We start from the raw sequence: 23,936 nt of genomic DNA, 5'->3' as shown, positions 1-23,936 counted from the left end.
CCAACAAAGCAAACATTAATATTTAAGAACCAGAACGAATCATAAAACGTTCCGCTTCTCCCTTGTCTCGCTAATTTCATTCCTGATCCGCGATCTATATCCCTCGTGAATTAAAAACGAAATTTGCATTCAACCAAACACACTGCTATACATACAGTATTTCCATTGAAGCGATTCTCTGCTTTCGAAGCAGAAGCAGGATTTCGGTACTATACATCCAGCTATCAATGAAATCTCCAAAGCTTTTCAGTATTGTCTTTTTTGTATCCTGAATAAGATAAATGTATCGAAAACAATAGGTGGAGTGAAAAAACGAAATGGTATGAAATATTCATTGGAATAGCAGGAAGTACAGAGGGACAATCCATTTCGCCCGCTGCATATCGGTATATTTACAATCGGTAAACATTTTAATGCAACTCCAACAAAGACTCCACCAGGAAACGGGGATTATTAATCTCTGGACAAACGTTACTAACGAAAGACGGGCCGGGTTATGTACATAAATGTACGAAACAAGTGAAGTCGCGACAGTCTTGTTAAATAATAGATATCGTAGAATCGACACGTGTTACCACACTATTTTCGAAATGTACAAAATTTCTAGCAGTCTAAGATAATAAATACTTCATAGTAATGCGCTGTTATAGTTCAAATCAAAGTGATCGTGAATTGTTTCTAGACGTTTTTAGCACGAAAAGCTCCAAAATTAAGCCTTCAATTGCTACGACATGCAGATTTAGAAAATACCAAGAGGAATTTGTAGAAATTTCATGGCACCGATTCTGATTCTCAAATAAATGAAACATGTAAATGAGATATAATAGAGAAATAAATTCGCTTGTTCTCTCTAGTTTTCAAGTTTATCTCGCTTGCTAGAATATCCTAATATTTATAAATAAGAACGTAGATCTTTCGAATTCAAATTGGAGAAGCAAGTTCATTCCATTACCACAAAAGAAACACGTTATCATAGGTTGTGAAGTCGACCAGCTTGAATCAAGATTATGCAAAGATTTCGAGGAAAATCGAGAAGAATCAAGAAAATACATAAATATAGTAAATAAGATTCACCTAAGTGAAAAAGATGGTTACTCTTCAGACAGGTTTCGTTTGTTTCATTCTAGACCACTTTTATGAAATCTCATGACGCGGTAAGAGGAACGCAAAGAAAGGCCGAGTATCTTTGTCGTATTTAATTTTAATACGGAACAGAGTGATGCTATTTTCAAGCATAGGGAATTAAGTTCCAAGCAAATGGAATTGTCGTTTTAAAATTGGAGAAAGCTTTCTGCTATGTTCTCTTCGTTATTCCTATTGTCGTTTCGCCTTTTCCTCCAAACCCATTTTTGGACAATCATACTAGCTTCTAAGATTTTATTATGGGATCATTACAATAATAGAAATTCACTAATTGTATATATAAAGTTTATCAAAATATATATAAAACTATACTAAACATCGGATACAAAAATATTCGAAATAAAAATAAATGTGATACATTTCTGATTCGACAAGATTTCTTGTACTAATAAATGCAGAATACTATTTCATGAAAAATAGTAGTTACACTATTATGGTTTTCAACCAGCCAAATGTAACTAAGTATATACATATTTCCAACATCAAATCGTAATAACCAAATTCTGTATCGTCAACTTAAAGTGGTTATGAGTACGAAAAATTCTAGCCAATCTGGGTCACCAATATCGCATTTTATACAAAGCTATAGCAAATTTCCTAATACTTGTGAGCTAGTGTTGTATATCCAAGCTGCTACTGACAGTTTCCAACTTTAATATTAAATTCTCGGGAATAGATTGACGACTATACATTATAACGTCGCCTATCTACAGCAAAAAATAAAGCAGTTTGAAAGTTATAAACAAAGAGCTCGAAATTGTATTTAAACAGAAATAGAATTATTAAAGGAACACGTAAAGTCCATGAGACGGCTGTTCAGATTTGCAGGCTCAATTAAAAAGAAAGGGCCGGGGCTTCGTAGAAAATGAAAGAACGAAAAGACGAGAAGTGCTTGCGTTACGAAAGACCAGGAAGAAAAGAAAGGAAATGAAGAAGAACGGGAGAGGAAAGAGAAAGAGTAGAGGAGAGCATTCAATTTGCTGCAATCGTATTCGTACTTCCACACGAGTGTGGAAACGAACAAAAACGAAGGCTACCGAAAAAAACATGAAAAAGGGCCGGCTATTTGTTAATTAAATTCACTGAGATTATATGAAATTGAAATCCAACTACCGTTTTTCCCCTTTCTTTTTTCATAATTGAACAGAATGTGAACATTATTCGTCAGGAAATGGAGAGATTTTATGTTTGACGTTGAAGCATGTTTATTATAATTTAGATTTACGTAGTTACGAGATCATGAAGGCTTTAGTGTTTATAGTCTTTCACTCTGATGGATATTAAGTTCGATTGTGTTGGAAGGAAAAATATGGTGTGATTGAAAAGAAATTATTTTCGTTACGTTATTTGATGATAATAGTTCTAAAAAAATTGCCTCAAAATCTACTTAAACTTCGGTACGAATGTTTCGAACGAACCAATACTCTCAGAATCAGAAGCGCAACAAAGTTTGGTACATACTAGACAATCGATACAATTATAAGGAATACAATATCTCAAATAAAATATGGAACTAACCGATTCAACTTTGAGTTACTTTGAAATCCATGCCTTCGGGAACCGAAGTGCCTCTCGTTCATCGACTGACTGAATTGACTCATCTATAACTCTCTCCAAAGTTCGTCACCTCAAAAGCCGGGGTCAAACGCCTCTGGCTGTATCGACACGACATTTAATAATCTGTTGTCACATCCCCTGAATAGAATTTACCAATCAGAACGATTGAGAGGCTTCAATAGAGAAATGATATGTTTTTTCAAATATACCACGAATATATTCAAAAGAATTCGACGGGGTTCAAAAGAAAATTCAGAAGTTCAAGAAGAGAAAGTTCGCTTGGTATGGCTGATGATTCTTGATAACTGGTGAACTTCATCTTTGGCTATTATTTTTGTCATAAACTGGCATTTAATATAAATTAACACAGTTCAAATATACCGTTAATATAAAACATTTATACTACTAATTTAAAAGAATTCTTTTGTTAATTTATAAATCCATATCACTAATTTCATACAATTATACCATTAATTTATGACAGTACTCCATTATTCTAAAATGATTACGCTATTAATTTTAAACAATTCTACCACTAATTTATAATCATTATACCATTACTTTAAAATAATTATGCGCTTAATCTATAATAATTATCCCGTTAATTGAAAACAATTCTACTACTAATTTAATATATGTTTAATATATTATATATTAACTAAATCTTTGAAATCTTTCAAGCGAAGTGTTATTTCTATTTAATTTCATATTTTAATTTTAAATATAGTATTTAAATTTTCATTTCACTAGATAAAATAAAATCGATGCCAATGTAAAGTGGAGCTATTAGGTGACTATGAATGGATTTTAATTCCTCACGTCCCTTCAAAGTCAAGAAATTGCAGCATGTTCTTACATTCAAAGAGGCAAATGGACTCAAATCAAAGGCAACGAGAGCTCGTCATTCAATCATATGTGCTACTATTGGTAAGTTGCATGATTTGGTTCCTTTGGTGATGAATCCAATGTTCAAACATAATTATTTGAGTTCACATGCGAACCTAACTCTTACAAGTTTTATCACACTCGTGCATACTTCAATAAATAACAATTTTTAATATTTTTATTGGATGATATTTGAAAGATCTCTATCCTGGCGTATAAACGTGGCAGAGTCATTTAAAAATTTCATTTTTGTCTGAATGAGTTTCAATTTATTGTCATAAGCTATAGTATTCTGTCCTTTTAAAAACATAATTAATAACATTATTTGACAATCAAATATAACGCTGATAAGTATGTTTGATAGTTTTCCAAATAGTGTACCTTGTTCCCTTTAACAAATTGGATATTTAATTATGATTAATAACGAAATATATCATTACGTACGAAGGATACATATACGAATAATACCAACGAAGATAGTAACTATCGTATACGATAATATTAATTTACACATTATATTTTGATAGTAATCTTTACTCTCGCATCCATATAGATAAAGTCATATTAAAATCGTATGTATTGCAAACCTTCTCAATACCTGCAGATGGTAATTAAGAAATTTCAGTGTTCATTGTTTCTTCATTATCAAATAGTCTTCTGCTCCCGATAACATAAATAACAATTACTCACGAACCAAATATGATACAAGCACGTATAAGAATCTTTTACGCGATCTATCCAATTCCCTGTCCACAATTTTAACATTATTTTAAATTAGTTATATTATTATTAGCATTAAATCAAATGAAACAAAATTTACTATAACGTAGGATAGATATTTTATCGAATAAACAGAATTACTAATTTATGATACATGATGGGACCGTAGTTACTTCCCTATGATGCATACCGGCAATTGGTATCGTTTTCCAAATATTAATATCTCTGAACACTATTGTAAATAATAGAGAACTAATATAAGTAATATTAATTTTAATACGAGAAATATATTGCTATTTGTGTGCGTACGATACGCATATTAATATTTCCAAGTACTACTATTTGAAAAATGATATCAAACCAAGAACTACTTCTATACAATCCAGTCTAAATCATCCAAAATTCTTTTCGAAATCTCGATAATCTAAACTGGACTAACGCTCCCCTTCGCCCTCGCGGGCAACTCCATTGGCACCATGGGACACCGTGGGACATCGCAGGACGCATGCAATTTAGCTTATTTAATCATAACTTACATACACAAATATTACAAACGCGTTCCGTACAATGATACGCTTATCAAACTTGAAACATAAAAATCTCTTCTCTCTTTCCCATCTTTACCATATAAAACAAATTCTTCTCGCGGCTCATTGGCTCGCGTTCGCTCAATTCTTCTCAACTATGGCATAACGTACTACGTTCGCGCGTATTTCGAATTCGATAACTCCTGTTATTCGTAAGTAGCTCCAAGAATACCTTTGTCTTGTTGACTGCTCGCCGTTTGTGTGGAGTCGCGAGAATTGTCATCACGCCAATGATACTTGCGGAGTCCAGCCGGAGATCTGAGGCCCTGCCCGATTGGCACTTCGGTGCTCGGACTGGGTTAGGATCTGTAATTCGATGTCCTTCGTAATCCTGTTCAGTGGGTTCCTCCCATCGGGAATGGATCCCGCTAGTTCCCTTGAGACATGCCTTTGTAATCCTGATCAGTAGTTCCTCCCACCGGAAGCCCCACTTGCTCAGTTGAAGTGTGTCAGATTACAGACCCGCGTGCTCGATCCTTAGCTGGGCCACCGCGAGATCATCGGTCGATAGCTCCGACCGTAGCTCGTGTAAGTTTCGAACGGCGAGACTTGCTATTTTCAAGGGGAGTTTAAATAAAAGTCATGCTTGAGTGATCAAAAAATTTGTCAGTGTCTCAAAGGATATTAGTATCGCGAATATAGAATATCGGAATCTTCCTTTACGAGACACGAAATAACGAATAAATTACCAAGTAACTTCGTTTTCTTTCTTTCCTTCCAAGTTAAACAAACGTATCTTTGATACCGAATGCTGCCAGCAGAATTATAGGCCCAATTATTGTAAAGATGTTTGTAAAGGTCTATGTGATTGTTGTGCGGGAGGTAGATGTGTGACGTATGCTTCTTTTCTCAACTTTGTAAAGATTCATATAAACATTGTATGGAAGATATATGTACGTTGCGTACTATGTACTTTCTGGTAAGCTTGTGATGGTGCGTGCTGTATGCTTTACTTGAAGCTTATAAAGATTCGTGTAAGCGCTAGGTGGGAGATGAATGCTTCGCAGCATGTTCTACGAAATATCTATCTCTCTTTATACAGGTCCATAGAGTAGAGTCAGAACTAGACATTCTTGTTAACAGCTTGAATGCCGAGATTTATGTGTAATGTTGAGTGGCTCGTGGGCGGAACTCATGTGGAGTTACCTCTTCGTGATGAAGTCTGGTAATTGGCATCGTTTTCCAAAGTTCCAATCTTTACATTATTTTTATATCAATCGATCAATTTTTGAAAAACGATATCACACCAGGAACTACGCAATCTACAGTACGGTCTAGATCATCAAAAGTTCTTTTTGGAGTCTTTTGGTGACCTAGATTGGACCAATAACTCGCCGTGGAACGCCGTGGAAGACGTAAATTTTACTTTTAATTAATTATAAAGTGGATAAACGTATGCCATAACTGAGAATTTATTGTATAATCTTTGTAAAGATCTATGTAATCGTCCCGTAGGACATAGATATTGCAGGATGCATGCTTACTTTTAAATTTCAAGTTTCAGGTCTTAGTTTTAACTCTCAGCTAGACAGCCAACTTGGGATGCATGTGTGTTATTGTTAGTTTTAATTAATCAGAAGACAGATAAGCACTCGTTGTGGCAATGCCGTGAGATATCGCGGATCATCGTGGGATTTTAGTTTTAATTAATTTTAAAGTGTATATATCCAGGCTAAATCTATTGTACACGTCTTTTGTACAAAGATACATCGTTTAACCTAGGGCGAAAAGTTGAAATCCTTCCTTTATCTTATTATGCTTTTAAATATTAAATTATTACATAAAACAGTTCATTTAACAAAGTGTTTATAATTTTAACTCTTTTTTAATTTCGTTCAAATTTAAAATTTCCGATACGAGAGACTGAAAATGGGGCTGCGATCTATGTAGTATCTACGTTTAGTTTAACTTCACCTTTAAGTAGCTTTTAGTTCCTAGATCTAGATTAAGTTAATTTTAAGCCTCATTGTTAGACGGCGAGAGCCAACGAACGAGGGACTTATTCTTTGTTTTAAGTCTTGCTTTTAAACCTGAAGCTTAAGCCTTAATTTTATACCACGTCCTTAATCTTGTGCATTAGTTTTACTATAGCTGTAAAAATCAATGTAATAGATCGATATATTTATCTATAGAAGCAAGTTTTTAGACTATTTATCCTTTTATTTAATTATTTATTAATTTGGGCGTAAATTTGGCTTCTTGAGTTATTTGTAAATTGCGTTTTCCAAGGCAAAAGTATATGGAAAACTAAACTTCTGTGCTTCGTTTACGGTTGCAGAATATCTTGTTCCATATTTTATTTGCAATTTCATAGAAAACCTTAGTTTTTATTTAAACCGCTACTATATCGAATCGATAATGTCGCATGTGACATAAAAATTATAAGGGAGTCACGTGACACCCAAAACGTGGGACACAGAAAAGCATCGCATGTTTATGCTGTTCTTAGTGAATGCTAACGCTATTAAACTAACTAAATGCTCAACAACCGGTAAAAAGGCGCGATCACTTTATCGACTGGTTTTTTCACGTTACGCGAGAACGAGCAATTGTTCTTGGAAAAATACTTTCTTCCCTCGCTATTTATCCTGGTCTGTCTTTCATCATTGATAAATCGTGGTCGACCATAATATTCGATGGTGGAGAAGAACCACACGTGGGTGGACGATTCGTCGTCAGTTGATCGACGATGGTATCGATGAGAAACGCGTAACGAAAAGACAAATTGTTATCGAAATTGGAATATTCGACCTCTTGTTTCACGATTGAAAAAAAGAAGAAACTACTCTCAAAGAGAGAACTATATCATCTGAGTTATAAAACTAAACGGAATGGAAGATTTTCTGAAAGAAAATAAGGCAAATCTAGCTAAAACTTTCCTGTATAACTGCAGCCATATACCATTATTTTTTCCATCACCAAAATTTTTTACTTATTAATATAGCTAAATCATAATAATTTATTTGCTTATGGTTATTCTTATTCTCGGTTATACTTAAGTAGAAGAAGAGCAGATATATTCAGACCAAACCTTGGATGACAATGCATCCATCATTCATTGGCATAGTTTCAAATACTCGCTTCAAATGCTGGTTTTTCGGCATCCTAGACCAAATACTAATTATTTACCGCTGTTTTAATTTATTTAAAAAACCTTACCACTGTTATATTAATCGCGAAGAATGATCTCTACGTTTCTTTATTGGTTCATAGCCCCCTGAACCTGGATGTCGATCCAGGAAATATATTAAAAGTAATTTTATTACTTTCCTTGTTTACATTCTTGATGCACGTGAAAGTTAACTGCAAAATGCAACTATACAGTAAAGAATTTAGATACCGAAGAATTATTATTATCCGCGATAGAGCAATGTTAAGTTATTCAGTATGGTGAACGCTCAATATACACGCGAGTAAGGTACCGCTGCTGTGTCCTCATTGATTTTTAAATTGTTACCATATGCGGCGAAGTACATTGACAACCGCTAATTTCCCTGTCGTTGCAGATTATAATAAACTGCACCGGTTAATGAAACGTGCTACTGAAGAAGAAAATGTAAAGTATGATATAAGATGTATGTAAAAAGCGCTATTATTTCCCTCGATGTTACATTTTTCTTCTTTAACGCGATTTGTTTCCGTGGGATTGTGAAAACAGGAAGGGAACGTTTGATATTTCGAGTGAAATTTTAGTATGCATTTTCCTGGCAATAAAGATAAGGCCACTGCGAGAAAGATGTCAAGTCTCAAAGGTACGATCACGAAGATGTCAGGTCTCATCGCTCTCACAATGCAGATATTTCTCAATTTTTTAATAAAGAGCTACGTAGCTCGACAATGAAATCACTAAATAAATTAAAAAGCTATCAAAAAGTCATAGAAGATACCATCAATGTTGGATTACACGCTACAGGATTTAAAGAAAAAACATACAGAACATGAAGAATAAATATAAAATGATAAACGTGTTTTGATACGAATAAAGGATTAATCAATCAAAAAATCATCGAAAAACTAATAAATCAACGATCTCGAATTAGTCTCGTTCTGGTATGTACACGTGTGAATCACGTGGAAAAAAACATGAACAAAAGCTTCTGATAAAAATTTATCACTATGTACAGGGCGTTTTAATCATTCAATCTGCGGTCATTAATAATCGAATCGAAAATCCACCGTCAACTACGAACGAGCAGCGCTGTAAATGATAAAGTAGCTTACACTAAAATGGGTCAGCCAATCGGGTTAAAAGATTTTTCTGCTAATAAATACTTCAAAAAGGAAGTTAAACAATGTTATGGAACGTAATTATATCTGAATGTAGACATGAATTACTCTCTTTCTACAAAGGCTACTCGTGAAAAAGATTCACAAAGACGCGATGAATCCAACGAAATGATGCTAATATATATCTCACACTGGAATTATTGAAATCTAAAGACTTTGTAAATTGGACGTAATTATTTCCTGCGATTAACTCCATTGTTAATCAAAGAAACGTTCGTCCTGGAAAAATGTTCTGACAAGAAGAAAGGATGTAAGATACTAGCAAAAGGTGCAGTCATGTGAATAAGTTCCTTTAAACAAATACAACAGAGAAATAAATATAACAAATGAAATTATCTACGAGTTTACGGAGTCTACAAACTTTAGTGTATTTTTCTAGCAAATTTACGTACAACGTACATCTATCCATTCCTTATGTATGAATCAGAAACGCCAATAATTTGTTTCAAAGCTTCTATCGCTAAAAAGTGATGCAAATCTGTCGCAAATTTTCTATACACGATACTTCTTAAGCTTAATACTTTTTGAATAATAGTAATTTAACAATCTTAAGCGATTTTCTCAAAGGACTTTTGCTTTGTCAAAAGATCTTTTAGCATAGATGTAAATTTCGTTATACGCTGCTCTTTCCTCTGATAATTACTCTTTGAAAGCAACGATCCTGAATTTTTCATTGTGAATAGTAACAAACTCAAGTAACTAGGTAAAGCTACTTACAATGATTCAATGGACTTCTACAAGAGGAAATAACTTTCCAACCTGTCTTACATTCTAATGGAAAATTTTACTTTTCCTTCTATTTTCTCCAACATGTACTTGATTATTGTTTTATCTGTATATTAGTTGTATATTTACCATACAGCATATCGTCGTTTTCCAAGAAAACGAAACAATGAAATATTTCTGCAATTCGATCGTATCTCTCTCCAAATTTCAATATTGTATAAAATAATTTCTTAAACTTAAATAAAACTTTCCGTTTATATAATTAGTGTAAACATGTTTTGCGTTAATCTTCCCCTGACTAAGTAATAGAAAATTTCTAATATCGGGGTATTCTTCACTAATAATAATAATACTAATAATGATACCAATATTACACAGAATAATTTTTTATATTAATATAATTAGTTTAAAAAAGTTCTCACGCTGATCTTTCTCTGAACAAAGAATTCCTGTTACTACCTGAAAACATGCTTCATATTTCAATATCGTAGAAAATAACTTCAGTATTATAACTGATGTAAGAAACTTTCCACACCAATCTTTTCACCTGACCAATACCGTACGCTGTAACTCGCAGATTCTCAGCCCCTAAATAATATTGACTTTCAATTTACATTTCCAATAATTCAGTTCCATGTGCAGTTGTGCAGCAACCTATGCCCGCAACGTATGTCACGTACACAGCTGAACACGTGTTACGTGAACTGGTACTGTATAAAGGGTTGTAGGAGAACGGATTTGAGAGACGGCAGGAGAAACTGGAATACCGCCAACTTTCCATGTTCGATGATTTCACATTAAACTTTCAATGTACAACCGCGTCGCCGGATGTCGCGGGTAACGACAAACGAAGGTTTAGCAAAGCGATAAACGGCGCATTTTATTAAACACCCATTCTACGAGAACATTTCCATCGTTACATTATGAAGAAGACACTACGCGGAAGTTGTTCAATAAAAGCTATTCGCGTTTATAAAGAAGTAACAACTGCCTCAACTCCAGCCACAGAGAAACATTTTATGAAGAGCTCCAACAGGCGCTGTTTCCACACGGACAATCTCCTATGAACTTTTTTGTTGTGCATATTTCAATGTTTGGCGATCGAGGATTGAAGATAATGGCGAAAAAGCCTTACGAACAACCTTTTTATTCTACTGAATATTTCAAAACACGAACACCGATGAAACGATTGTTAAATGTTTACTATTTTAATTAACAGTTTGTACATCTTTTACGAAGGATAACGTAAAAATTGTTATTTTTGTCTTATTTTCATCCATAAGAGAAATATAGTTATAAGGACGTAGAAAATAGAGACATAGTACTACGAAAGAAGATATCCAGAGAAAACGACAGAACTTTCCGCAGGACCTAATACTTCACGGTTTGTCTGATCTAGACAGAGCGTTTCCCCTTGAGATCTTATATCTCCTTTCTCTCGTACACTTCAACTTGGATAAGTCAATCACATCCAGCAATGCTTTATTATAGTTTCCATTATAGTATTTGTAGTATTATAATATTACATTTTCATTAAACTTTATAATAATATGAATTAAGTTACTAAGCTTTCAGAGTTACTTTATAGTACTTTCACGTTAATAAAAATCATCAGTAAAATTTGTCACGAAAAGCACAGAATACGAATAAAACGAAATAACCTAACTCAAATCTAACCTCGATTGTTATAGTCGCGTATAATTCGATAATACAAACTGAAGATTGAAAAATGAAATGGATAGATATAAATTAAAAGAAACGCCTGATACGAAGCAATCCGATATAAAAATACATTGCTCGAAACAATCAGAGGATCACATTCCCAAACAAATGCAAAGTATTAACCAATACCAAGAAAAAGCAAAATATAAATGTGACTTAGTTGTATTTGCGTTCTTACTCATTTTTGCGTGATGTTTGATTCGCATATGACACGTGTTATATCTTTGTCAAGTGGTAAAAGTATTTAAATAACTAATTCGCTAATTATATTTAGCAACGAGTTTCCGTTAAGAAAGCGTGTTATCAATAGATGGAGACAAAAAAAATTCTGATAAGGTTACTCACATGTCTCTGATGTGCCGATGTAACGTGCGTAGCACACGTAATCCTCGTCAAAACGTTGACAAAAACCTGCACACACTCGGAGCACTGATCGCAGAGCACACCAAAAACCAGTTCACTTCAGTCGAATAATCGCACGATACATCTAGAAACTACGCCCTACGATCCCATCCAGGAGATCGAGAGAATATTACAGTCACTTGGTCTCCATCGTGTCGTTTCGTCTCGTCCGCGGCAGCTTTATAACAAGTTCATCCTCTCCTTCTTTTCTCTTCACCATTCCCTCCGCCACTGTTTATCTCTGCCTACAAAACAATATTTCATGTATAGTAGTCAACATAGCAATCACATATGTTCATTATAGGTATATTAATATTATAAGCATTAAAAAGAAAGGGAAAGAAAAATAGTGAAAAGAGAGTATAATGCGCCGTCGCGACGCACACGTCTTTTTTATAGCTTCTGCAATAATTATACGCGCGAAAGAACGACCAACGCCAATGTCCTCGTCGTTTCCCGCATGTAATACAGAGAACCATAAATTTTCTCATTACAGTATTATCAAAATTTCAAAATGTTTTGTATAATACGTTCATGAAAAGTTTCTGTGAATGTTGATATACTTTCGTGAACCATTCGTACATTCGTACGAATACAAGTAAAAAAATTTGTCAACAACGATACGACAGCAACAACACGTATCACTTATCGTCTACAATAATAATACGTACGAAAACATAACAATAACATAATAATATATTTCAAAACAAAACACTTACTACACGAGTACATATCTATGCATTGAATCATTACAAGCGAACATTGGAACGAAAGATATTGGGAAAATTCATCAACAAAAATGCGACAACTGACGACAACACACGCGTCCTTCGTTTATAATATATTCGAAGATGGAGAATGTTTCCCGCGTATCAACACAAGGGACTTACTATGTAGATCGTGTCCGAACGCCACGATTCCTGTACTCGCCCCACCGCAGGTTCCTGGTCGTTAATCGCGCCGCCCATCTCCCATCACGTTAAAACGCGCACCTCGAGAACGTAAGTCCAGAGAAAAATCGCGAAACGAGAATCGTTCCGCCGCGAGGTGGCCACGAAACGAGGTTAATAGCACTCGAGATCCTTCACACAGGCTGACTCCCTCAGACACGTCGTTCCTGATCAGCTGCACTAAAATTATCTACGCGAATTCGTCAGTATTCACGCGATAAGCAGCAGAGAGTAAACGAGTGTGTAAGATGAAGGATTACGAGGCACAGGATATCCCCGTGAACGTCAATTTTCACCAACAGCAGGGACGGCACTTATAGTAACCCACTTTCCAGCGACATCGTTCTATTCCACTATGATTTACTTCAGAGATTCACGATATTCTTCGAAACATTTCTTACTTCCCGTACGATCATTCGTAACACATACAAGATGGCACAGAGGTCGAATTCCACGTCCACGAATTTTCTCGATTTTTATCACCGTCACACTTCTAGATGACCAGCTGACAGCATCGAGGATTAACAGAAAAACAGCCCTCGCCTTGCTCCATTTAACATCAACTTTTAAGAGATCATCTTCGAGGAATTATCTCTTCGTACACTGTTTACGATCGTCTCTCGATTCGAACGACAATTCGATTAACATCATGAACGATACAATTGGATGCGAAATACGAAAACAGGGAACGTGTAATGAGAATGGTGCACACATCGAATAACCTCGCGCAGCCAAAATGGTGGACGACACTCCCGTGTTCTGCTTTAACTCGGTCGCCTGCCGCGTCCTCTTCTTGCGACTAATAATCGTCGATCGTTTAAACACAGCTCTTAGATAGAACCTAGTAACACAGGATGTCAGATAGAATCACACTATCGAACAGCGAGATGGAACGATGAGATATGATCAAAGTATAGAGTGCACTGGAACCGCCTTCTGGTGCACAACACAACACAGCACCTCCGTACATGTAAAGTGGACCACCCGGCTGGCGCCTTCTCGTATCCGTTTCCGCGATTACACGTCCGCTCACGAATGTCCGTTAGTGGTTAGGAAACGAGTCGTAAGGTCCAAAAAGGGCCTTGGCCCAGTCACCTGATCGTGGCGTGGAAAAAAGCTCCACGAAAGACGGCAGCGTCGACAGGCTCCTCGCTGAGGGCATTCCAGCGCAGGCAGGGTGGACCGAAACGAACGCCGCGCCATCTGCCGACTAAGACGTTCACCCGACGACTGGCATGGCCGCGCAACCAACCCTCGCGTCAATAACAATCCAATTGAACATGACGCGTGTTTTTGTCCCACCGTTCGCATCGTGGCATACCAATGCGATCCTTTTTTCTGCTGGCTCTCATCATATCTAAAACGACAACGAACCAACAAGATCGAAATGTTTTCACCGCATCTGAAACTCCGCGTATTTTCGTGCGTTTTCGATTAACCGCGCACCAAACTGTAGGGGGCAGCTGCGCGATTTGGACTGAGCGCAACTTCGCATGGGAACCGCGACCCCACGGCGGAAATGCACGAGACCGTACGAAGCGCGGCTTCCTGAATAGTCTTGCCGAACGTCGAGACACCTGCGGGTGATATTGCGAAATTCAAACAGACTCTGCCGTCGATCGAAGGGGTGGACACTATCATATGGTCAGACAGTGACCTGTTAGTATAGAATGAAATAAATGGCATTCATTCACTATTATAGAATAAATATTAGAGTAAATAAAAATTTAATTTTCAACGAGTATTTTAATTTCCCAGCAGTTTTTCGTTTAATTGCAATTAATATCTTAGTATTTATTTAGTAACTGCGTTATTGAGTTCGGTACCCGTTATGAGAATTTACTTTTATGTGCACAATTCGATCAAGTGAGTAAATATATATGTATAGTTTATAAATAATAAATAGAGAAAGAGACCTGTTTAGCAAATCTATTACTATGCATGCATAGTCTCGTAACGTTTAAAATTCCAGTCACGCATTCCTTCTTCTTCTTCTTCTTCTTCTCTGATGGATACCGAAAATTCCTCTTCTTTAGATACCTGAAACATTCGTTTAAGATCTTTTCCTTGCTCAAAAAGAAAAATATTTTTGTTTATCATTATTGAAAAGAGAAGAATAGTAATTAGAGAACAGATATTTATAATTAAATATATGCGTTCTGTATATTTTTGAACCACAAATGCATAAAAATCCGTAATCCAATAAATGTAATGTTTCTTTAATTTATTACACGTCAGAATTTTGTTATCATTTAAATATGACATATGAAGAAAAATGTAATAAAATATTAAATCCGATGAGGCATAAAATTCTACTAATAACACATACTGGTTCTTCGATCATAGACCGGAGATAGTTTAACTCGTTATCCTTCTCCAATTGCCACTGCCTACACTCTTGACATCTTCTATAATTCAATAACCAAAATCCAAGATAAGTGACAGGGTCGCAAGGTTTTCTTGCTATAATTTCCTTAATTCCCATCTTCAGTGGCAACTTAAAATACTTTCTTAACCATTTACCATCAAAAGATAGTTCTACTTCGTCTGTTAAACTTATAGAACATAGTGTTTCACTTTCTTCTTCTAGCATTTTTTCTTCAGTATCATCTTATAATATAATGTAATCATATAATATAATTATCTCATCATAATATTAAGTGTTATCTATTTTTCCAATATTTCATGATATACTAATAGTGAAATTAATCATCGTAAATGTACCTGAACGTATGATATTTAACTTATTACAGACTTTTGTAAGAGTTTCATCAACTTTTTTATCATTATCGTCGTAATCTTTAGAAGTTTTCTTAATTTCATTATTCATTTCGTCACATCTTCCTGAGATTGTAATTAGAGGTAAACAACCTAATTGACTACGAGTTGAATGCAGTATTGTCAACATCTCTTTTGCCGTTACTCTACTGGTGACAGTATAATACACAGCTAAATTGTACTTTTTATGATAAAATGAAAATAAAATATGCTATTTCCTCCAGTGTACGTTAATATAATTAATTGTAAGGAATTAAACCACTATCTGTCCACGCTAAAATTATCCAAATTGAGTTCATTTTACCTTTTGTTCCCATGAATGTAAACTTTCTGTTCAATTTTCTTCGCAAAAAAGTTTAAAGGATCTGGAATACTTGTATCGCTTGACAGAGACTGGCCTTTTTTCATTTTGGCCGATCTTTATTCTGAAATGTATAAAATATTCTAAATATCAATCAAATAAGAAAAGATTTAATATAATTAATTATCGAATTTAATTAGGACTATGAACATTATTTACATGTATATACATTGAATTTGCAGTGAAACAAGGTTGAATCGCAATTTTCGCTTAACCAATTTAATACCAATCTCATTTAACAAATATATAAGGTGAACTTAATATAAAAGTGTTATAATTAGTTTTCTCAAGAATTACCATAAATATTCTTTTTATAAGAGAATTCTACCCATTTGATAAAGAAATTAATTAGAAGTGGAGAGACTCTTGTTACTTCCACTGTTATCTTCTCTGATTCTTAAGAATACATCTCATAACAGCTTGCATAATGTCTACAATTGATAAACTGACTTGAAACGCGCCCGTACGTCAATTTTTGCATATCAAATGATTGTAATCGTACTACAGTGTTCTCAAATTATACACTGTATCCACGACGATACCAGCTTCACACATCAGTCTTCCATGCGTCTGCAATAAATTTCGGAACAGTAGTTCTTAATGTTGTTATTAGCTATTTGTGACGTGATGTTGCGATAACGGAGCAGAACTGCCAATCACTGCTAATGAATGTTTACGTGATCTGATGTTTTTCAGAAATTTCATACCGTATTCCGATTCTAACCAGATGAGTATAATCAAAGATAAGAAAAATATAACCACAGAAATTTCCGAGATAAGAGCTTTTTCATGTGCCCACGCTGGAAAGACAAACACGTGTGGCATACATAAGAATCAAACTTTTACACACGGGGCATAAATATATCAAGGATCTTATCGGGATACAAATCTTACGATCTCGACTGGTGTCTTCCTGCTATAAGTTCCATGAATTATATGAGTCAGTTCGGATAATTTCATCCAACCTAGCAACGCAACCATTACATCCTGCACATCTCGTCTGATACCAAGAATCAAGATGTCTATTGAAAATCCAAAGAAAGATGCGGATAAAAAAATCACGATCTGGCCACAATGGCTAGCCACGTGTACACGTAAGTATTACTAAATAAATTTCTAGTCGATGCTTAAACTTGAGAAGAACCTGGCATTTAGAAAGCGAAAATCGTTGTCTGAAAGTTCACGAACGCGATGTTTGCATTAAATTTGATCAAGACGATTTAATACAATCTCTGGTGTACATCAAAATACGCCGTATACCGTACATCAAGGTGCCTATATAAGCTATGTCTATGAATGAGCTAATGAAATTACTCTCGCATCCGTTGACACAACTGTTTCATGGCCGTTTGTGACAGTCAGCTTAGCTGTTATCGGAAGTGGTCTCGCGAATGGTTGGGCATCGCCGTACTTGGCTCAACTGACATCAACGGAAGCGAACACACCTTTGAAACTGACAGATACCGAAGCGTCCTGGGTAGCCTCCCTTTTAAATCTTGGTCGCCTGGCTGGGGCTTTGCTCAGTGCACTGTGTCAAGGTAAGACCGTTTCTTCATTATCAGAAAGAAGATTCGTCTGGCCAGATCTACTAATTTATCCTCTCCAGTCACATCACAAAGACATAAATGACCTTGAAAATTGTGTCTAATATATTCTTGCGAATTTAATACTAAATACTTGTTTCATTTAGATTGTTCAGTATACCAGAAATGTCCGATAACTTTGATAAACACATATGTAGTTAGTAGTTGACCCGATCGATACTCTCTTGCAGCACACGTCCAAGTGGCCAAGCAAGGCAAACAATGGTGATCAACATTGTTAATCGAGAATTGAATAAGAACAAGGCAGCCACGACTCAGCACTCGTAGAAAAACATGATACGAAATTGTGGTACGTAAAAAAGTAAACGCAGGAGAATAATTGTAATATCGATAGAGAATCGTTGATAGAGAATCATTGAGAAATGCATTTCCGATCTTTAATCAAAGATTTAGAGGAGATGTAAAACAACTCGATTAAAAATCTCCACTATATATATGACTGAGTGATATGTGACTGAGTTGTGGTGATCTTGTTCTCAGGTAAATGTAGCTTTAACATATCACAACATCATCTTCAGAGTATATTGGACGAAAAAAGGTACTTCTGCTTGGTGGGGTACCATTGACCGCAAGCTGGATATTCAGCATTTGTGCTACATCAGTCATGTGGCTCTACATCTCTAGATTCTGCTCGGGAATCGGATCGGGAATGATGTGGGCTGCATTGTCCTTGTATCTAAGCGAAATCGCCAATCCGAAAATTCGTGGGTCACTGGTAAATTCTTATTAACTCTTATATCTTACAATACACAAGCGAAATGAATGAAAAATACTTTATGTTATCGAGACAACTGTTCATAATTTTTATCAAGGAGTATTGTCTAAACTTCTATATCGTATATCAATTAAATTAATTAAAGCGGTCTAAAGTATCTTAAAGTATCTTAAAATAACCTTCTTTTTATCTATATGAATATTTTGAATAAGATTTCTTATCCGATAAAGCTATAACTGTGGTCACGTCTTCAGATATCCATGAACGTGAATGCATCTTCCGTTGGTATGTTCTTGGGTAATGCAATGGGTCCTTATCTGTCCATGGAGATGTTCGGGTACGTGAGCCTCGTTCCGAGTATCCTCTTCATGATCCTCTTCAGTTTGATACCCGAATCACCCTATCATTACCTCCTGCACGGAAATATCGACAAGGCTGAGGCATCCTTGAAGTGGTTTAGGCGAGAATCTGACGTCAAAGCGGAGATGCGAGATCTTCAAGAATTCGTCGACGGAGCTGAAACTAATATTTTCCTAAAGTTGAAGGAGTTCCTCATGCCAAGTACTCGACGATTTTCTTTTTTACTTCAAATATTCCCAGAAAAGTTAACGGCGGAAGAATTCATCGTTTACAAGAGAACAAGTTTAATTTGTTCCAGAAATTCCGTGTTTCGTTACTAACACTTCGTCCCGATATAGTTATTAAATATTTGAGATTGTTTCCGCGAAAATTAATATCGTCAAGTTATACGTTCATCAAACCTATTAAACATGGTATTTCTGATAGTTTAGTTTCCTCTTACGATTTTCTCCAAACTAATCTCGAACAACTTTAGTAAGCTTCGTGCCCCTTTCTGTTCTCTTCGTAATGAAAATTTTAAGTACCCAACTTAAGGAACTAATAACGAACGAAACGATCAATCCCGAATTTTTCTCTATTTTATTTCAGGTAATTTAAAGAAACCTCTCGTCATAATTGGTGTCTACGTGTTCTCCTACGTGAGTGGACACAGTGCACTGAGCTCTTACGCCGAAATAATCCTGATAAAAAGCAGAATTGCCGTAAAACCAAGCTTAGTAGTGACGATCCTTGGATTCTCTACAATCGTAGCTGGCTTGGCATCTATGTTTCTAGTTGACAAATTTGGTAGAAAATGTTTCTTGATAATGTCTGGTATAGGAACATCGATGTCCTTGGCACTTTTAGGATTGCATTTTCATCTCCTTTCGTTAGAATACGATCCTAACAGCTTGACGTGGTTACCAATAGTCGCGTTATTAACTTTTAATCTCTCCATGTCTTGTGGATTGCAACCGATTCCAAGCACACTTTTAGGTGAAATGTTCACTGCAAATATGAAAAACATGGCCTCCTTATTCGTGAGCTCCAGTAACGCTTTGCTTTCTTTCGCGAGTGCAAAATCTTATCAGCCTTTTCTAGATTTAGTCGGTGACAAATTTGTGTATTGGACTTATAGTATTTGTGTGTTATTTTCGGCGCCGTATGTCTATTTTTTAATCCCGGAAACGTCGGGAAAGAGTCTCATAGAAATCCAACGATCGATAAAAAAGTGATAGCGCATTAAACTCTTCTTTCAATTTCACAACAGCTTTACCTTGCCTAAAAAAGATAGATCATTGTAAGATGAACAAAAATCATAAGACTATAACTACTTGTACTATTTATAAAATGCAAGTTAATTATAAGCTATTGTATAGTTATTTTAAGACACATTCATCCTTTGTAATTTTTCATTCTATTGTTTCATCATATATTTCGACAATATATATATATATATATAAACAATACCTATAAATGAACTAAATTTGTTCAAATATGTTATGTATTATTGAGTATTAACTATTGTACCTTTCATACTTCCATAATACAAAACTTTATTGTTTACGATAACGATACCAAGAGGACGCGCAAATGCAGACTAACTTCTTCATACAGACTCTCCTAACAATCTACTTCTATACGACGTATGCTACTCATGGTTAGAGTTTCAACGTTAGAAGAATATTGTAGCAGTTTATATCTCGTTCCTACTACTTACAGCATCAATTATTAATCAGATGATAAATCGAAAACAAACGAAATAAAAAAGAATACGTACAAAATGATGACATCAATATTGAAAATACTTCGATTGAAGAGGCGAAACGAATAAAACCGTATATTTAAGTATCTACTCTATAATATCGTTATAAAGAATTCCCTGCCGCAAAACTTTGTTAAGACATATACGAGGAAGAGTTTTACTCGCGGACACGCACCCAATTTCACATGAGGGGAGAAGATGAAAGAGCTATCTACTACATTCGATTACTACATACTACCGAATAAGATCTTCTGCAGCATAGTTGGAATATGGCCTATCGGAGAAAGAAGTTCGACATGTAGTAAAATATTTGCGTATTTCCGCTTAATAGTATCATTAATTGCAATCAGTAATTTCTTCGTGCCGGAGATTATGGCCGTAGCGTTCTATTGGGGCGATGTGGAAACCGTAATAGGTAAGTTTTAATAGAATTGACTCAAATTTGTCATTTTATTTTCTGGCAGCGTAACCAATCAATATATCTTCTTGAATTAGGGATAGGAAGCAATTTAATGTCAGCCACGCAGTTATTCTTTAAAATGATCTATTTAGTAGCGAGAAGAGAAAGAGTATACAGACTTTACAACGAGATACGAATTCTATGGGATTCTACCGATGATCCTAACGAAAGGAAATCTTACGAGCAAATCGCTTATCAGGCACGGATTGTTACGATCACTTTTTCTTCATGCTTCCTATGCAATCTAACCACCTTCTCGATTGCTACGATTGCCGATTATTTTAGATTTGCATACAACGGCAACAACACTAACGACAATCGACATTTACCTTTTCTTGTCTGGTAAAGATCATCCTTCTCCACTTAAACTTCTCTCGTTGTTAACCACAAAAAAGACGGAAAAAGATATTACAATATTTAAATAAAATATTATTGTTAATCTAGATATAAAGAAGGACTTAATTACAATTGTTTTTCTTAACTTATTATACCTAATGTCACTATTAGGTACGGCACAGACATCTCGGCATCTCCCAAATTTGAAATCGCTTTTGTTGGTCAAGTCATGACAGCTATGATTGGACTTTCAGCAATCACTGCCATAGACTGCACGTTTATGACTATGATCCTACACGTGTCTGGACAATTTATACTTATCAAGACGTGGATTAATAAAATTGGATTTGAAATGAGTCATAAATCTATTGACATGGACAAGTTTGAGGAGGACCTATTTAAATGCATTCGTCATCACCAACGAATGATACAGTAAACATTTTTCTACTTCCAATCTCTTTCTTCTCGCAATTGCATTAATCAACTTTTCTCCTCGCCGATTAATATATTTCTTTAAATTCTTTTCATTTGTGCTTCTGACGATGCTACTACTTTTATACAGCGTGGTAAATGATGTGAATAATTTGTTAACACCCATCATTTTCATGCAACTTCTTACGAGCGGACTAGAAATTTGTTTAAGTGGATACGCAATGCTCGATAACGGGACAAAAATTACCGACATACTGAAATTTACATCTTATTTTATTTCCGTAACGGTACAACTACTTTTATGGTGCTGGCCCGGTGAAATTCTTGTCCAAGAAAGTCAAGAGGTTGGACAGGTGGTTTATTTCAGCGTACCATGGTACAATTTACCTCCAATTTATCGAAACCACGTTTGCCTTATGATAATTAGGGCACAACAATATTGCAGCATCACAGCATTAACTTTCAAAGTGTTATCTATTCAAACATTAACGGCTGTAAGTAATCATTTACTTATTCTAAAAATGAGATATGCAATAGGCCAGAAATAGCCAAAATATAAAAATCTATGTTAATATCAAGAAAAATCAATTTCTGCAAAACCAAAATAAAAATATGAAGATTAAAATATAAATTTGATTTCAGGTATTCAACACAGCTATCTCGTATTTTACTGTGTTACAACAAATGCAACAAAACTAAATTCCAACGAAAACAGTCAAATGTGCATCTATAGCGTAGTACCCTCGTACGACAGTGCAAAAAGTAGTCTGTAAAAGAAAATGTAAATTTCTAAGTCATATTGTATCTGATATTCTAGAATCGAATGTAGATATTGCTCATAGATTGTTATCCTTTGGAATTTTACAGATGCATTTCCATCTTCTTTCATTGAAATAATTATAAACTTTTAATTCATTCATATTCTTCTCCTGAACGTTGGCGATCCCAAGCACATTTTTGGATAAAATTTTCACTAATTTCAAAAATCTCATTCACATAATCCTTCTGCTCGAGAATTCTAACAACACTTGCATTATTTTTATTACTTTATATCTCATTTTATTAGCGAAATTGAATTAAAAATAGACTAAAATAATTTAAATATGTTATTATTGCTAAGAACTGTTCCTTATTGTTTCTTTGAAGATAATATCAAAAAGAACTAGAAACAAAGACAAATTCTTCTATACTGTTTCTTTCAACAGTCTTCTATACTGTACTTCGACTTGGTATATACTAAACATAATTGAAGAGTCAACTATGTTACATAAGAAACCATTATATCCATTTAGGTAATGCCCCCTCTACTTACAATATAGACTATTCATCAAACTACAAATTAGAAATAAGGGGGGGGGCAAAATAAAGGGGGACATATTGCAGAATAACATTAATATTGAATATCGAGCGAAGGGAAAACGGAAATAAAACCTTATATTTTAACGTCTGGTCTATAATATTGTCATAAAGAATTCTCTACCGGAAAACTTTGTCAGGACATATGAGACACGGTTTCATTCGTAGACACGCATCCAATTTCGCATCAAGGGAAAACATGAAAGAACTATCTAACACATCGATCGATTATTACATACTACCGAATAGGATCTTCTGTAGTATGGTTGGAATGTGGCCTATCGAAGAGAAAAGTTCGACGTGTAGCAAAATATTCGCATATATCCGCTTGATATTGGCACTAATAGCAATCAATAGCATTTTTGTGCCCGAAATTATGATGATAGTATCGAGTTGGGGTGACATAACGATCCTAGCAGGTAAGCCTCAGTAAAATTGACTTATATCTCACATTTCTTCGAACAAACTTCTATCTTGTGGCAGCGTATTAAATTAAATTCCTTCTCGAATTAGGAGTAGGATGTGTTTTAACTACGGTCGGACAACTGTTGTTCAAAATGATTTACCTAATAGTGAGAAGAGATAGATCATATAGACTTTACTATGAAATACGAAGTTTATGGAACATTGCTAACGATTCGAAGGAAATGCAGTCTTACGTAGAACTTGTTTATTGGGCACGAATTTGTACGATAGTCTTTTATTCGTCTTGCATGTGCAATGTGATCACTTTCTCCATTGCTGGAGTTGTTGATTATTTTAGATTCGAATACAACGCAAGCAGTACAGATAACAGCCGACATTTACCCTT

The 23,936-nt window shown here is 35.1% G+C and overlaps 5 protein-coding genes across 5 annotated transcripts in view; 3 read left to right on the top strand and 2 right to left on the bottom strand.

Moving 5' to 3' along the window:
• LOC100747466 (serine-rich adhesin for platelets-like) overlaps positions 1-14,463 on the bottom strand; it is a 119,598-nt gene extending 105,135 nt beyond the window's left edge. The window contains exons 1-2 of the mRNA XM_024371202.2: positions 12,920-14,463; positions 11,973-12,274 (exon numbers count right to left, since the gene is read on the bottom strand). The gene's annotated coding sequence lies outside the window, so the exon portion shown is untranslated. The remainder of the gene's footprint in view (positions 1-11,972; positions 12,275-12,919) is intronic.
• LOC117152347 lies at positions 14,414-15,809 on the bottom strand. The gene is made up of 3 exons (XM_033323740.1): positions 15,704-15,809; positions 15,284-15,589; positions 14,414-14,556 (listed from the first exon to the last, which is right to left on the bottom strand). Exons 1-3 carry the CDS (start codon positions 15,807-15,809, stop codon positions 14,414-14,416), a joined length of 555 nt encoding a protein of 184 aa, XP_033179631.1.
• Positions 15,810-16,630: 821 nt separating this feature from the next.
• LOC100747228 (facilitated trehalose transporter Tret1-like) lies at positions 16,631-20,245 on the top strand. Its single transcript, XM_003493539.4, has 5 exons — positions 16,631-17,212; positions 17,477-17,656; positions 18,241-18,437; positions 18,692-18,998; positions 19,386-20,245. Exons 1-5 carry the CDS (start codon positions 17,137-17,139, stop codon positions 20,009-20,011), a joined length of 1,386 nt encoding a protein of 461 aa, XP_003493587.1. The 5' UTR covers positions 16,631-17,136; the 3' UTR covers positions 20,012-20,245.
• A 165-nt stretch (positions 20,246-20,410) lies between these two features.
• Positions 20,411-22,865, top strand: LOC100747347 (odorant receptor 67c-like). Its single transcript, XM_003493540.4, has 5 exons — positions 20,411-20,956; positions 21,037-21,343; positions 21,509-21,769; positions 21,900-22,263; positions 22,412-22,865. Exons 1-5 carry the CDS (start codon positions 20,740-20,742, stop codon positions 22,466-22,468), a joined length of 1,206 nt encoding a protein of 401 aa, XP_003493588.1. The 5' UTR covers positions 20,411-20,739; the 3' UTR covers positions 22,469-22,865.
• A 64-nt stretch (positions 22,866-22,929) lies between these two features.
• LOC112213771 lies at positions 22,930-23,908 on the top strand (the record flags this gene model as incomplete). Its single annotated transcript, XM_024371204.2, has 2 exons — positions 22,930-23,544; positions 23,639-23,908. Coding segments are annotated over exons 1-2 (544 nt in total), but the record flags the coding sequence as incomplete, so codon positions are not given.
• Between the last annotated feature and the right edge of the window lie 28 nt (positions 23,909-23,936).

Source organism: Bombus impatiens, unplaced genomic scaffold (genome assembly GCF_000188095.3).
Source record: "Bombus impatiens unplaced genomic scaffold, BIMP_2.2 scf_1200, whole genome shotgun sequence".
Classification (NCBI taxonomy): Eukaryota; Metazoa; Arthropoda; class Insecta; order Hymenoptera; family Apidae; genus Bombus; species Bombus impatiens.
This window is presented reverse-complemented; position numbering and strand designations above follow the sequence as displayed.

What these genes read in the sequence shown, in the direction of transcription:
- LOC100747228 (XM_003493539.4), top strand. Translation starts at nt 17,137, where the DNA reads ATGTCTATTGAAAATCCAAAGAAAGATGCGGATAAAAAAATCACGATC. An exon ending in GCTCAGTGCACTGTGTCAAG is followed by an intron (nt 17,657 to 18,240) that starts GTAAGACCGTTT and finishes CATCATCTTCAG; the next exon opens with AGTATATTGGACGAAAAAAG. An exon ending in CGAAAATTCGTGGGTCACTG is followed by an intron (nt 18,438 to 18,691) that starts GTAAATTCTTAT and finishes TCACGTCTTCAG; the next exon opens with ATATCCATGAACGTGAATGC.
- LOC100747347 (XM_003493540.4), top strand. Translation starts at nt 20,740, where the DNA reads ATGAAAGAGCTATCTACTACATTCGATTACTACATACTACCGAATAAG. An exon ending in CATTTACCTTTTCTTGTCTG is followed by an intron (nt 21,344 to 21,508) that starts GTAAAGATCATC and finishes TGTCACTATTAG; the next exon opens with GTACGGCACAGACATCTCGG. An exon ending in CTATTCAAACATTAACGGCT is followed by an intron (nt 22,264 to 22,411) that starts GTAAGTAATCAT and finishes ATTTGATTTCAG; the next exon opens with GTATTCAACACAGCTATCTC.
- LOC117152347 (XM_033323740.1), bottom strand. Translation starts at nt 15,809, where the DNA reads ATGAATAATGAAATTAAGAAAACTTCTAAAGATTACGACGATAATGAT. An exon ending in GTTAAATATCATACGTTCAG is followed by an intron (nt 15,590 to 15,703) that starts GTACATTTACGA and finishes TTATATTATAAG; the next exon opens with ATGATACTGAAGAAAAAATG. An exon ending in TGTTATTAGTAGAATTTTAT is followed by an intron (nt 14,557 to 15,283) that starts GCCTCATCGGAT and finishes TATCACCCGCAG; the next exon opens with GTGTCTCGACGTTCGGCAAG.